Source organism: Agelaius phoeniceus, chromosome 1 (genome assembly GCF_051311805.1).
Source record: "Agelaius phoeniceus isolate bAgePho1 chromosome 1, bAgePho1.hap1, whole genome shotgun sequence".
NCBI lineage: Eukaryota > Metazoa > Chordata > Aves > Passeriformes > Icteridae > Agelaius > Agelaius phoeniceus.
The window spans coordinates 92,661,383-92,676,618 of record NC_135265.1 but is presented as its reverse complement, the minus strand read 5'-3'; the positions used below and the strand labels follow the sequence as shown (position 1 = coordinate 92,676,618).

Genomic DNA, 15,236 nt, shown 5'->3' with positions numbered 1-15,236 from the left:
ATCAGTGACTTCTGACCAAAATTACAAAAGGGAAAGTCTACCAAGCCAAGTTATGTCAGAACTTAACTTTTCCAAAAAGCCAAAATTAATCCTACCTGAGCAGTGGCCAAGGTGCCTGATGTCAATCTGCTCTTGCCTCAGACATGATGCCTCTCTGACAAAGCACGGATTGTTATAGGAACTTCCATCAGAAGCACATACAGGATTAAAACTGTATCCACTGCAGTCTATGTTACATACACATCTGTTAATTGAAGCATACGGCAAAACAAAATTGACATCCAGCAAACAAAAATTAAGTCATGTTAAGTCCTAAGTAAACACTAGCTTGGGCACCAATGCCAGGAGGGGAGAGCGTGCTGCTTGAGGATGCTGAAGAAGTCATTGGCGTCTCGGTTTCCAAGAAGAATGTACAAAATTGTGAATACATGCTTCAGTGTGCTTTTCAATAATGTATTAATGTTTCTTGTAGTTTTACTCTGGTATCAACTTCATAGAATACACCTGAAAAGTGATAACACACTAGTAGGAAGATTTATTACATTAATATACCAGTTTGTAGTGTTTATTCTCTAGTGTGAAGAAAATCAGAAGAATATTGTCACTTTTTCAGCATCAGAATCCTTGAGAGGGAAAACAAAAAGGACTCCCTTTTCTGTTAGGCAGTAGAAAGAGTTTTATTTCAAAGACTGTATAGACTCAATGTGCTTGGTTAATATTGGTTAATATCTTGCTGTGTCATTTCAGAAAGACTTTCATTCATACCTTTGAAAGTTAACAATAGGTCTATTATGTTGCATTTAAAACAGGATTATGCAATCTGAATTATTTCATACTGCATCCCATTAACATTTTGGTTGTTTAGGATGAATGATTTTCCACGCAATTTGCAACTAGGGATTGTAAAATGAAAGCAGGAAAGATGAAGACCTAGCACATAGCCAGTTCCTAACCACACAGAGGTAGGACAGCCAAAGGCTCGGACAGGACTATGACCTGTTCATGTTTAGATACTTCTGTAGCCCCAGCAAGAAGTCCAGAAATTGTACATATGTGAATGGCACAGGAAAACTTTGCAACTTTCCATGCCTTACACCCCCTGATTATTTTAATCAATATTCTGCTTTCTAACTAAACTTCTATTTTTGAATAAAGTTTCTGTGCGTGTTCCACATTGCTCTGCAAGTTCATCTCCACCTTTGGGATGGGGAAAATAAGGAGTGTGGTTGCAGAAAAAGGGGGAGGACAAGGTGGGCACCATGTCCAGCTCTCAGCCAAGCTCTTCCTGATGTCATGAGATGAGAAAGCCACTCTGCACCTTCTGAGAAGGTGGCAGTGGGCACAAAACCCTCTCTTTGGCAGGAAGCTCTGCAGTGGGTGCATGGTCTGACTGCCAGGAGTAACTATTAGCTTGATCTTGATTAGCTTACTCTTGTAAGTCACAGGAGGGGGGAAAACGTCCAAGCAACCAACTTACCAGGCTTTTATGTTCTTTCCCACTATTGCAGATAAAATTAAACTATTAAACAGACAAATATTTGCCTCAAGCTGGTAATAAATCTGCAGCAGAACCAAATTCCGTGCTGCAGAAATACTGAAGGTGGCCAGCATACTTTTCTCTCTTCCTCTTCTTCCATGAGAACCTTTTCTTCCTTAATTTAAATATTCTAATTTTGCAGGTAATTTTCCATGCCTGTGAACTTCAGATTGTAGCTAGACAGAACATCTCTAGTGCAAGCAGGGTTTTAAGTGCACCTACTGACAGTGAAAAACTGCCCCAGTAATGAGTCTCTACACATCTTAGGGACCTACTTCCAAGTACTAATGAAGCCTCTAAATATCAATATGATGAGCATATGATAATCTTTCTTACTGGAAATGGTAATGGTTGTAAACCTCAGAACCAGGATGGAAATACTATTTTGTTTACCTACTCCCACATGATGTAAAGACTAATCAGGGGTTTATTAGGGTTTACTACACAGAAATAAAAGGCTCATGGCTCAGCAGCCATGCATATTTATTGACACAAACTAGCAGAGAGATGGTCCTCATTTGTATGACACTGGCTGTGTGCAGACAAATACCTTTGCTCTCCCTTAAATCTGCCTGTAGCCACCATCTGATGTCTGTAGCATCATGATTATGGCTGGGTTTTGTCATTCCTGGTGACAAATAAGGTGAGTTTTGAAAATATCTTTTTTTTCTTCATGGTGACATTACAGACTAGAGTTGAAACCGCTTGGAAACTGCTTAAGTTTCCATGCTTTTCTGTGTTTAGGTTTAACATCTCTTAAATGCTTACTTTCTCAGAACTGCCAGATGCTTGCTTTAGGGGTGCTTATGAATTCCTGACCCTGGTATTCTGATCAACAGTCTCAGTCTTATCTCCAACCATCTCATCAATGTACAGGAATTTCACATGTTGAGCCCCTTCACATGTATCTGATTATCTGCCTGCTGCCATTAGCTACTTCTTTGCCCACAGCCATGATGCCAAGGGGTACTTCCAGCCTTCCCCTGGCCACTTGGTCACTGATTACTTGGCAGAGCTGTCACATGGCCTTCAACTGTGGCATAATGAACAGTTAAATGGGACTGATGCACCTTACAAAAAATTAAAACTCTTATTCCAACATAAACCTCTAAAGCCTGTAAGAGGGCTGAAAGAGAACGAGTTAAGGAGAGGACATGGCTTGAATGCAATGGTCTGAAGGGAAAAGGGCTTCCACAGATGCAATAGGGCGGCAGAGAAGGAGCCAGGAGCACGTATTAGAAACCTGGACTCATCAGAGAGTCTGCATAGGGTGCAGTGAGTTTGTCCTTGCTCATAGACAGTTTCCACTAGTCCAAAAAATACAGACAGGACTGCAGGAAGTGCCAAATCGTGAGATGAGAGCAGTGACATATGGGGAGTGCTGCTCTTGACAGAAAACATGAAAAGAATGTTGTTTTTAACTGCTTGGTGTTTGTGAAGGAAGGTAAAACCATGGGAGAGCAAGTTGCTGCTCTGATGTTTCACATCAAACACTTTGAAACTGGAGCCTGAGTCCGGGTGAGGGGATGGGACCACCACAGACTGAAACAGATGAGCAACTCAGGAAAGTATTGGAAGACCTGCCAACAAACCCACTATGAAATACTGAAAATATGTTATATCCTGATGTCAGAGGGCTACAGAGGGCAGATAATAGCTTGGTAATGAGATGACAGGAAATCCAACTGCTTGGTGGAAGCCAGCTTCCCCCCCCACCAGCCAGTCTGGGAGCCAAAGCCAAGAAGTCAAAGCTCAAGGCTACCAAACAGAGCCCACGGGTCTGAACCATATCACAGACCACACAAGAAGCACACAAAATATGCAAGAAGACACAGCAGACAGTGAGAATGAGCTAAAAGTGGTATCTTAAAGGGCAAAAGTCTTATCAGAGGCCTTTGCAAGCAGGAGAACCTGTAAGAGGCACCAAGGACTGTTTTCCTTCACAGCTAAGACTGAAAATGAACATGAAATTGCAGCCCCACATTGCAATCTGTTCCCTGAAGTCTCTCTCCAGCTGGGGACAGAGCACAGAGAGAGCATAAGGACAATGCAGAGAGCTGCTCACAAAGGCAGGGCAGGAAAAGCTTGAGATCATGAAGGGGGAGCAGGGACACGTGGGAGAAGCACAAGAGGGGCTTCACCCAGGAAGAGAGTGAACCTTATATGTAAAATTCAGAAGAAAAGAGTTAGTCACTTAAGGTAAAGTCACTTAGCAGAATTGTGTATTAAGGACATCTTGAATGTGCTTCGTGCTTCATACAAGAAAGAAGTGGATGAGTGCTTCAAATTTTTTGCTGGAAAAGCTTGTTGTAAAAGAGACACTGGAGTAAAAGGAGCGAGAGCCCTACAAACATTTTCTTCCCTATAGCCTTCCTACTGGTTTTAACTAAAAGGATTTAAACAGTTAATGCTCCAAATTGATGTCTTGCTGGAGGAGGTTCCTGCTTAAGGTCCTCAACAGATCATTTCTCTCACTTAACCCAGGGAAGTCAACAGGATATATTCAGATGTTTTTCTGATGTACTAGGGTACACAGAAAAAGTGCCTGAATTTTGTCACCTGTCATCAGAGAGCTGATGCATTATCATTCATTAACACCATTAGTTAAACAGAAAAGCATTTGAATTTCAAGAAAGTACAAAGTGATATAATTAAACCAAGCAGATTTTTTGGCTGGTTTTAATAAGGAAGAAATGAGGATGTACACCTCATTTTTTAGGGGCTACTAGGTGTAACAAAGTAAACGTGCTTAGTAAAATGAAGTGACAAGCTCAGGCTGTAAGAGCACTTGCTGCTATTAGCAAATTAATTAGATCCCCAGAGATCAGAACACATTTCAAGGCTGCCTTTTGTTTTCAGGCTTCAAGGTGTACGTGGTCTGTTGGAAGTTCTGTGTGCTTAAAAACCCTGGTAGGTTCAAAGAAAAGAGAGGGAAAAGAAAGGAAGGGAAAAGCATGATTGACTTGTGGAGCGGGCTTGGCTGCTTGGAGAGACTGGCATTTCCAACCAACAGTTCAGGCTGCTGCATTTCTGCCCACCTGGGTCTTGCTCACAAATGTTTTTTTCTGGCCTGGCCTCTCAGGGAGCGCTGCTTGCTATCCCTTCCCAGGAACTGACAACAGTGAGCACTCTCAGGTACTCACCAATTCTTTGGCACATCTGCTTACAAATGTAAAATGGAAACACTAGAGTAAAACAAAGTGTGTGAAATGCACACAGATGGATAAGGGTATGCTTGATGGAATAAATTTAGGTGAATTGAAATAGCAGGGGTGTTGCAATTGCAGTTAAGAATATAACCATGGCAAATGAAGGATTTGCTTTCATTTGATGCTGCTTCCCTTGTGTGCAGTTCTTCCCTGATGAAACCTGAACTAAGAAAATCTGGATTTCAAAGTGATTTTTCTACCTATTTGACTAGACTTGAATCTTCATCAGGTTTGTGGTATGTTTTTAAAAATCCCTTTATAGCACAAGAGAAGTAGAATTCAATTCTACAAAGCTTCTTTGCGCCTCGCTTTAGCACTCTGTCTTTACTTCTGCCCAGCAATCCAGAACACCCTTTGAATACCATGAGCTTCAGCTATTTTCCAGACATCCCTTTTCCTACATTCCCCTTTATCATGGCACGGCTCTCTCTGACCACTGAAGAAATTTAGTCTTTACTGCAGTGAGCTTCTCACAGCATACATGGTGAACTGATGTTTGCTCTCTCAAAAGCAGCCTAACCCTCCCTCCACCCCCAAATAATAGGAACCTTCAAAGCTTGGCACACACTGCTGCAAAGATCACTAAAAATATACATTAAAACCAGACATGAATTATTTCCCATCTAGGGTCTATTCAATTTCTTAATAGCCAGTATAGTGAAAAGACCATTATGCTATTCCTATGATATCAGAATATCCTCCACCCAGATTTTCATAATTCAGAATCCCACAACACAGTCTTAAATCCCTTGTTTAGGCTGATTTTGTCTATTGTCTGGATGGTTTGTTTTGCACACAAATACTTAGGTTTTTTTTTCTTCGGTTGGATCAGAAAGCTGTGAGTTGCATTTACACAGGATTTAGATACCCTTCCTTATGAATAAACAATATCATACCCTAAAAAGTTAATTTAAAAAGAAGTTGGTAAATGAGTGAAAATGTGGTCAAAAGAGGTAAGTATAAACTTGCATGCCAGATTTCAAACAGGCCAAATCTTTCCCTAGAGGACAATTTATATAGACAAGGCAGAGACTAGGACTTTGAAATATCCACATTGGCATTTCTAACTGCTAATGCTAATACTTCTGAAATTCTGGTTTGGCCTTTGTGAAAACAGACACTATGTAAATTATAGGCCAGTTGAATTTATATATTGCTGAGGTACCTTTACTTTCCAAAGTAAATCTCATAAAATGTTAATCTCAAAAGGTCTACTTGGGGATCAGCTGTCAATCTTTCTTGAAAATCTACATTATAAGTCAAAACATATCTTTGACAGCAGAGTACACTTATTAAAAAAAAAAAAGACTGAATGTGCTCAGAATCCCATTTCCATATTTCTTCTGTTAAAAAAAAATATGTAAAACTGAGAACATGATAAATTTGAATTTTTATAGTCAGGCTACTTTTAAGTTAGTGATTTCCTTATCAAAGACCAAAAAAAGAGAAAAGATAACAACTCAAGTGGGGCCTTGACAAGATGGAGGAACCTCCAGAGGTCTGAAGACGACAGGACATCTGTCACACTGCTGCAGGACAGGTTGCAGGTGGACGACCGGCAGGGAAGCAGCTCTGCAGAAAAGGACCTGAGGGTCCAGTGGAGCAGCAGGCTGGGGGGCTGCATCACAGGAGGGTCACCAGCAGAGCAAGGGAAGGGACTCTGGTCCTGCATTCAGCACTCATGAGGTCTCATGTGAAACACTCTGTCCTGCTTTGAGAGCCCCCAGTAACAGCAAATACTCTGAGGAACTGGAGAGGCTGCAGTGGTGAGAGGCTGTGATGGGCAGAGGGATGGAGTGTGGGCTGTGTGAGGAGTGGCTGGGGGCACTGCCCCTCTTCAGCCTGGAGAGGAGAAGGCTAAGGAGTAACTGCTGTCACCAACAACCCCAGAGGGGTTATTGAGGAGAGTGAGGCTCTTTTCAGAGGTACACAAAGAGGAGTGAAAGACAACAATTGCAAGTCACAAGGAAAGAAATGGTGATTGAATATGAAAAAATTATTTCAAAGTGAGAGAAGTCCAGCCCTTGAACAGATATGCCCAGCTGTGAAATCTTTCTTTGTGGAGATGGTCAGAGCTCTCCTGGAGAAGTCCTTGATCTTACATGGATGAATTATCCCTGGTTGCAGCGCAGGGCAAGAGCACAGACCCTCTAAAGATCCTACCTTTTGATTGTGTACTGATAGGATGATCTGTTTATCTCATGAACAGTCAGTAGAACTGAAAAGCCCTGTGTGTGCTAAGAAAAAGTCAGGAGCAAACCTTGTATGTTTGTGACCTGATCTACAAAATTTACCCCACCAGCTCTAGATGGCCCCAAGCTTTGTGCTGCCACCTCCGTGTCCACCTCTCAACACAACCACATTTCCAATTCAGAATTCCAACAGAAAACACCCAGCCACATTCATACCACCTATGTTTGTGGGCTTCTTGCCACTTTCTCAGACAAGAGTATAAGTCTACCAACCTCTTGAGCACACATTTTGCACAACTATATGTTGTCTGTTCAACAAAGAGGAGGAAGCTTTTGGCCAGAGAGATATTTGATGGTCAGAGGAGAAAGGCAGACACTGACAGAATGGTGCAGCAGTTTTTCCCATGATATACACAACCTGTTTCAGTTTTGGCACTCAATAAGAAGGAAGTTCCACCCATCCCATCCTGTTACCTCAGATCTACAGAAAATCACTGTTCAGGCAAATGACTTGTTATATGTTTATGCAATTTCAGACTAATGTATCCACAGGTGACTGTCTATGCCCTTGAAAAGATTGACCACAAACTAGCAACTCTTTAAAATACTTACAAGTTGTAAGAAAAAAGAAGAAAAATATGGAGAAATATATTTTTGTGATGCTTCCTCAACCTGATTACTTTCAGTGTTTAGATAAAGAAATAATGTATTGATTTACATATAGCTGAATACAAATTTTCCAAGTGTGTTGCTTATGACAACCCTCTCCTCAGACTGTATTTCTGTGTCTCGACCACTTGACCTAGAATCAACATTGAGATTTTTCATAGAAGCAGTGGAAATTATAAAGTTGTTTATACTTTTGCATTCAGTTTACTGTGCATTGTTAACACTTTTGGTTTAGACAGATAGTGTTTCTGTGAAGTCAAAAAAAATGAAGATACAAATCTAAAACCCTGTGCAAAGCCTGATTTCTTCAAACTATGTGTGATCCAGTGCAATAATAGCATATGTATCATTTTTGATTTAGAGATAGCCATAATGCTTTAACACCAAACATGAAAACTAAGAATCTGTAACTTTTTCAAAGAGGAAAATAAAATTTAAGAGCAAAAAAAATTAGCATCACTAATTTGTAATATGGCACAAATCGCAGATCTGTACAACCGATCTTTAAATTTGTTATGAAAATGCACCAAGATTTGGTAATTACACAGACTCACTGATTAATTTAGGCTTAAGAGATGTGCAGAGATCATGTAGTCCCAGCCCCTGCTCGAAGCTGGTCCCAAGGCTGTGTCTGATCAAGTTCAGACCATCTCCATGGATGGAAATGCCAGACAAGGTGTTGGAGAGTCCAATCACCCTCGTGGTAGAAACATTTTCCATTATGACAACACAAAATTTAACATGCTTTGATCTGTGTCTATTGCCCCTCAGGACATCACTGTGCATCTCTGAGAAGAAAGGACCTGCTTAGATAACTCTAAGGACCTGCAAGTTCAACTTTAAAAATCAGGACATGACAAAGGGTCTTGCTTCTGCTTCTCTATTTTAAGGATCCCCCTGCAGTTTTCACTGAAAGCATCAGGTGCCAACATAGGATGTCACCATTTTTGCATAGGATGCCACAGCTTTCCATACCCAAAAGACAAACCACATTCTGCAGGGAATAAAATTGTCTTTAGCACAATTTTTCCATTATTGGTAGAAAATTTGCCTATTCTGCTCCCTAGGCTACTGAGGGTGGCCTCTTGGCAGGTCCTGAGATTCCTCATTAATTCCAGCTCATTTACCTCAACATGCTGTGGCATGTGTGGCACCTTTCCCACCAATTCACTAAACATTTTACCCATAAATTAATTTCCTTATTGATAAATGAGGAGTAGAGATACTATTTTGCTTCTCAAGAGCAGTCAGAGCAGAAGGAGCTGGTGTTTGTAAAGTCTCAGATTGCACAGCTTGGAAAAGAGACTGAAAAATTCATAATTGTGCATTTACTGTTTGTATCATAAATATGTCTTGAGATGATCGACTTAACATTAGGGGACAGCTCAGCTAACTCATACAGTTACTATAATGGAGCAAAATTTGCTTTAAATGCCTTCTGTTATCACCTGGATCACTCTATTAAGTGTCTTAACATCACAGGATGCAAGCAAGGGCTGTCCAGGCCTAATAAACCTACATGAATGGAACTAATTATACCTTTTCTTTGTGATTCAGTAGACATTACCACTCTATTCAAAAAAGTTCCAGGGGACATTCTTATGTCTTAAAAAGGAAAATCAATCCAAAATATTTTTATGAAATTAGAGAGTTTTGTGATTTGCTAGACTTAGGGCTGATAGTGTTTGTAATCTAGCACAAATTTGAATGAAATGATAATTCTGACTAGCAGTGTTTATACATAATGAAAGATATTTGTCTTGCAAGTAACTTTGTATGTCATGATATAATTTTATGATGTCAAAACCCACATTGAAACACAGCAGCAAAGAGAATAAAAATTACATATTAAAAGCAGTTATAAGGGGTGCTCTATTAAAGTTTCCCAATAGAAGATTTCAATCCCATCTTGGTTCTGCCAAGTAAATAACTGTTTTGATTTTATGAAAAATTATGCCAATTCCTATATTCTACTTTAGCAAGTCTGTGACTTGCTGTGTGACTTGTCAAAACCAACCTTGTGAAGGCAATCTGTGTTAACAGACCCTGATTTATCTATGGCTAAACAGTGAATATCACTGAAGCCTGTTTTAATGGTTAAAGGCACTGGGGAAAAATATTAAATTATATTAAATTCCTGTATAGAATTTAAAAATATTATCCAATAAATTGCAAATAACCTACATGGGAATATTTTCTAACTTGTGTGCATTTTCTACATAAACGGTCTTGTTTCCACTTATTTTTTTAATGAGGACTAATTAAAAAAATCTTAGAGGCAAAATAGCACTCTTTGCCTGTTGTCAAGAAGCAGGAACTGGTTTCATTTTATATGAGTAGGATGTAGATAATAAACCTTCTTCTCCCCTCAGCTTTATCCTAATTTTCTTATAGATACTACATAGCTTCAGGAATTCCAGCTCTACAAGTGCAGAAAGACTAGGCAAGCTTTTACTGAAGTTGAATGCTTCAGGATTTATTTTCCAAAGCCAAAAGCACATCTTAGTGCATAAAGCAAATATATATATATATATGTATGTGTGTGTATATATATATATATAATCTATACCATCTTTCCAGTCATAAATGAAGCAGACCAAGGCAATATTCCAAAAGATTATTAGTATTACAAAAAACAGCTCTAGTTCATTTGTCTCTCTCCTGGAAAGAGCAAGCTGGCTTCAGTACTAGGGCATTTTATGAATGATACTTTGTGAAGTATCATGCTAGTATTCATGAGCACTATTACCATTTTGCTTTCCCTTGTATTCTACAATTTAATCTTGAACGTACATCTTGAATGTTAGTGCTAAGCTGCTTTACTGTCTGAGATGTCTTCATGCTGGTATCCTGTAATAAAACCTTGTGCAATTAAGACATATTTCAACATTAAATGGATTCCAGCTGGAAGACAAGAAAAGGGAGAGTGATGTTTTCTGCAATTCGTGATGTTCAGGCACCGTTATTCTGAGATGCTGCTCCCTCTGTGGATACAAAAATCTACCATTTGCAAGTCTCAAACACCTTCATGCTCTGTGTCTGCAGCCACAAGCCCAGTACCTGCCACCAGCCCATATCCCAGTAAACCTTATTCCATACAGGACAAAGGCTGTTGGAAAACAAAGCCCCATCAACAGACAGGACACCTTTTAAAAACCCCCTAAAGCCTCGTGGGGCTGTCTGAAGAAGCCCTTTCCTTCATGATATCTCTGCCCCTCCTGAGAGCCCCACAGAGCCTGGACAGCTGGGGTGTAATACAACCAAGTACCTTGAGCAGGGAAATGTGGTGCATCTGCGCCTGCACTATGAATTGTCTTTAAAAGCTTCTTGTTTCCTGATAATTTGTTTTGAAATTTAATTGACAATAATTAATATTTTTCACTAATTTCCCCCTGTGTGCATCTAGGAGATCAAATGCCACAGAGAGTTTGGAAGATCTGACTGGCTCAAGTCTCCAGTTCAACTTCACCTTTAGGTCCAAGGTTAGCATTGATTCATAAAGTATAACTGCATGTTATACTTTATTAACAAGGAGAACATAGAGAAAAAATCTCAGGGTTGAATAATCAGTATTTATTTTGCATTCCTGTTTGGTTTTTGACTTGTTTTGTTGGCAGGATAAAACAAATCAAGGCTTTTTTTTTGAAAAATATTAGCCAAAGGTTTTCCAGTACAACTCCCTGTTGTTTTCTCCCACTACTTTGCAACTGCAGATGGTTTGTTCTTTTACAGACACATATCAAACACATTATTATAGGATGGCACTAAAGCTTCAGTTAGTAAGAGCAAACATAGTCAAGCAGATAATCATGTACCTTTAACATTTTTTTTCCTTTTGTTCAGTGATATTGTTAGGGAAAACATTACATACCCGACATTCTCTGCATCTTCATCACACTCAGCCCTGTATTTGCAAACTCCACATTTTGAGTGTTTTCTCTGAACTTCTGTCCCAGATCCTTCATATTCTGAAAAAAAAAACAATAACAGAAAGGATGACTTTTAAATTAAGCTCTGTTTTTGCTTACCTAAATCCATTTGCTTTCAGGAATACTGTCAACATAAAGCTGTCATATACTGAAGCTATTAACCTTAATAGTGCTCCCTTTTTGAAAGTCAGTCAATTGGAGGTTGGTAGAACTGTACCAGTGATAGAAAAGCATCCCTGAAAACACTAATGCTTCATTGATTGGCTCTTCCTTTATTCTTATTTCAGTCATTTTTATTTATTCCTGCTTCACCAGGCACATAACTGGCATTGACATGTATCCCAGTCACATTTACTCTTAATTGCCACTGATAATGTATAAACCCTGTCCCTTTAGATGTCCTTGAATATTTGGTACTGGGGATTTAAATGCTATTTTCTGTGACAGTCTTTAATTACAGATATCCTTATGCAAGGTTACTGCTTGCATTTTTCCCTCTTTTTGATTCCTGCCTATGAGATTACACTGTGCTCATATGTCACATATGCTGTGGTGTATTTTCCAGACTACTTTGTTTAGTTCCACAGAAATAAAAGAAAAAGGTTGTCCTAAAAAGAATCTGGTAGAAATGCTATGTATCCTAAAAAGTAAAATCAATTTCTCAAATATTCTGATCCTAAAAACATCCACAATAATTTTACTGTTGACATCAAAAGTCTTCGCCAAGTAAGAGAAAATTTACTTCATGACGTAAAAGATGAATAAATTATACTCTTACTGTTTCACTACCATTAGCCACTCCTATTTTTGATTTTTAACAAAGTGATGAAGGAGAGCTAGGTATTTGAAAAGAAGGAAAAGAACCACAGAAATCTGCAGAGGGAGTCAAGATCCACTTAAAGTGGATCACAGTATGGTGGTGGTGCACAGCTGACTGCACCAGGCTGCCAGATGGACAGAGATCAAAGTGATTCCTTTCCTTTCCTCTTAGCAGCTTTATGTGCTGTGGCAACAGTAAATCAAACTCCACCAATGCAACAGCTGAATTTACATTCTTTAAATACAAACAGGAAAAAGAAATCCACAACAGCTCTTCCTAATTTCCCTGGATCTTGGCTGCAGGGAATCACAGCCTCTGACCTGTGGGACTGTGTTTCCATGAAGAATAGTGCAGGTGAGACCTGCAAGCTAACTGCCTTCTGTCTAAAGCATGCTGTGCATTTTCCAGAGATTAATACCTATCAAACAAATTTCCTGCTGTAGAAATTCTATCACCACTCTTATCAAGTTGCAGTAGAGGTCATATTGCTTTTATCTTTACAAATGCACATCTTATTTGATTTCTCCTTCTTTCCAGGTGCCACATTCCTATGCCTACATTTGGCATTTTAAAGTGTCCTTTAGTGTCAGATTTCACTTTTCCATGCTAATAAATGATCCCCTACGGTTTGAATAAGTTAAACAAATGACACAGCTTTCATTCATGGTATTTCCATTTCTTTTTCTGTTCTTATGACCCTTGATGCCCTTTGTCAGCAAGTTGACATCTTCTGGAGGTACAGGTACAAGAGCTGGACATATTGTTCCAGAAAAGTTGTCACCAAAGCCAAATACCATTCGTGACATTCTTCACTTTAAACATCCAACAATCATATTGCTTTTTGACCATTTTTCTGCACTGACAAACATATTTACTTTATTATCCACTTTATTCCCCAATGAATACTTTCCAGGGTCAACAGTCTGTAGTAGAGATGTTTTCCTGACATCAAGGAAAAATTACCTAGGTCCTGCACTCGCTACAGATAACTGTCCTCAGACATTAAAATCCTGCCTGCTTATGCATCCTGTTAGCTCAGTGACCTGTTCTCTGTCATCCACACCAAATCAGTGCTGACTGATTTGCTCCCAGGTCACCAGTGGAAGGGGTCACAAGGCCAAGAACAGTCTCTAGAAACACACTCATTTTCAACCAATTCCTTAACATTTAATGATCTATTGATTGGCAGTATTTTTTCACATTAGATGTGCACTGTGTGGTTGCTGTGCTCTCTAGTTACTTGGACTTGTGTGAGATTACAGATTGCATTTGACTGAGAAAGGTTATGGCTCTGTGACGATACTCTTAAATAAAATGTTCTGTTGTACAAATGCCTTTCTTGGAAAAAATCAGTTTAAAAAATTGTAATTTTCATAATAAAGGTTTTCCATGAACTCATAGTGACTGGCATTAGTACTTTTTCCATCCCTTAATTTTGTACTCAGTTGATTTTTCCACCTTCTATTTCACTGCTGTCCTTCTCATAGGTGCCAGAATGAGAGGCTGTTGCCCCCCAGCCATCACATTTATCTTTTCTGAAAATATTTCTATATTATTTATCATTATTCTACTGAAGAAAAAGAGACAAAAACATCATCAACAGCCTAGAGAATTCTTTACCCCCCATTTTAAAGCTTTCAGGTGCAAACCTGGCAAACCTGCTGGTTACAAAATACTTCAACATACTTAATATCCTTCTATGGTACCACTAGCATGGAAAATATTTCATCATACCCCATTTATACTATCTGACTTGACTACAAATGCAACCAGAGTGCTTTACTGAGCACTTTTACTGCACTATTTCAATTTTGCAATGGAGCAAAAGAAGTAACACACACACCAAGCACATGCAGCATATACACCCTTCCTCTTCAGCTCAAGTTATGCTCCCTGTGAATGTCCCAGCACCTTTTTATTTTCAGAATCATAGCCCACAACTACTTTTCATTGTTTCTATTTATTATTTGATGTAAAATTCTGTCTCTCTCCTTTTCTCCCTGACACCCCCCTTTCTAAAATTGCTTTCTCTACCTTTTAAAATTGCATTTGCTTTTAAAAAATTGTGACTATAGTTTTTTCTTGATTAGATTAGATTGCTGGACCTCATGTATATCAGTCACCTACAATATTCAGAAGCATCTTTCACTACTAGCTGCATTATGTTTTAGCAGTAACAGTATTAGACACTGCATATAATATAGACTGATGTCCTGTTGTGGTTTAGGACTGGTACTCCCCATTCAGTGTCCCCAGCAAGAATCTCCAAATCATGGGCTGCTCTCTGGCTCTGCTCTCCCCTCCCCCTTGCCCCTGTGGTGGGATGGTGTGGTAAACTGGAGGCACAAAAACTAAAACTCACTGGTCAAGGCAAGAACAATTTACTGGAGACAGCAATGAGATAAGAAAACAAACAGTAACAGCAACAATAACAAAAGTGCACAGAAGAGAGAGTGACTCACATACTATAATGTTCACTGCAGCACCCAAATTGACTGCAGCCATGCTGCCCCTACCAAAAACGCCCCTACCATTCCTTCTGGAAAAAAACTCCCTTCCCCTGCTCCCAGCAATATATGAGGTGGTGTAGAATAACTTCTGGGTCCTGGCCATGCCACCTCCTGGCTACTGCAAAAATGAACCTTGCCCTGCCTGGAACCAAGACAAGTCCTTCAAGAAAACACAATGCAATTTCCCACCAACACAGAGTGGATGAATATTGTTTTTCAACCCAAATTGGTAGCAGACCTGTACACCTGTATCCTGTTAAAATATGTTAACCCATTAATATTTGAGAGCATGTTTCTCTGGTGCAAACATCTTCAAATGGCAACATATCCCTTGACATGTTACCTCTCCCTTCTCCTTTCTTCCCCACAT

The 15,236-nt window shown here is 39.4% G+C and overlaps 1 protein-coding gene across 1 annotated transcript in view; it reads right to left on the bottom strand.

Moving 5' to 3' along the window:
• TMEFF1 (transmembrane protein with EGF like and two follistatin like domains 1) overlaps nt 1–15,236 on the bottom strand; it is a 113,803-nt gene that overhangs the window by 13,569 nt on the left and 84,998 nt on the right. The window contains exons 5-6 of the mRNA XM_054637405.2: nt 11,479–11,575; nt 96–244 (exon numbers count right to left, since the gene is read on the bottom strand). Of these exons, the coding sequence (XP_054493380.1) occupies nt 96–244; nt 11,479–11,575 (246 nt within the window). The remainder of the gene's footprint in view (nt 1–95; nt 245–11,478; nt 11,576–15,236) is intronic.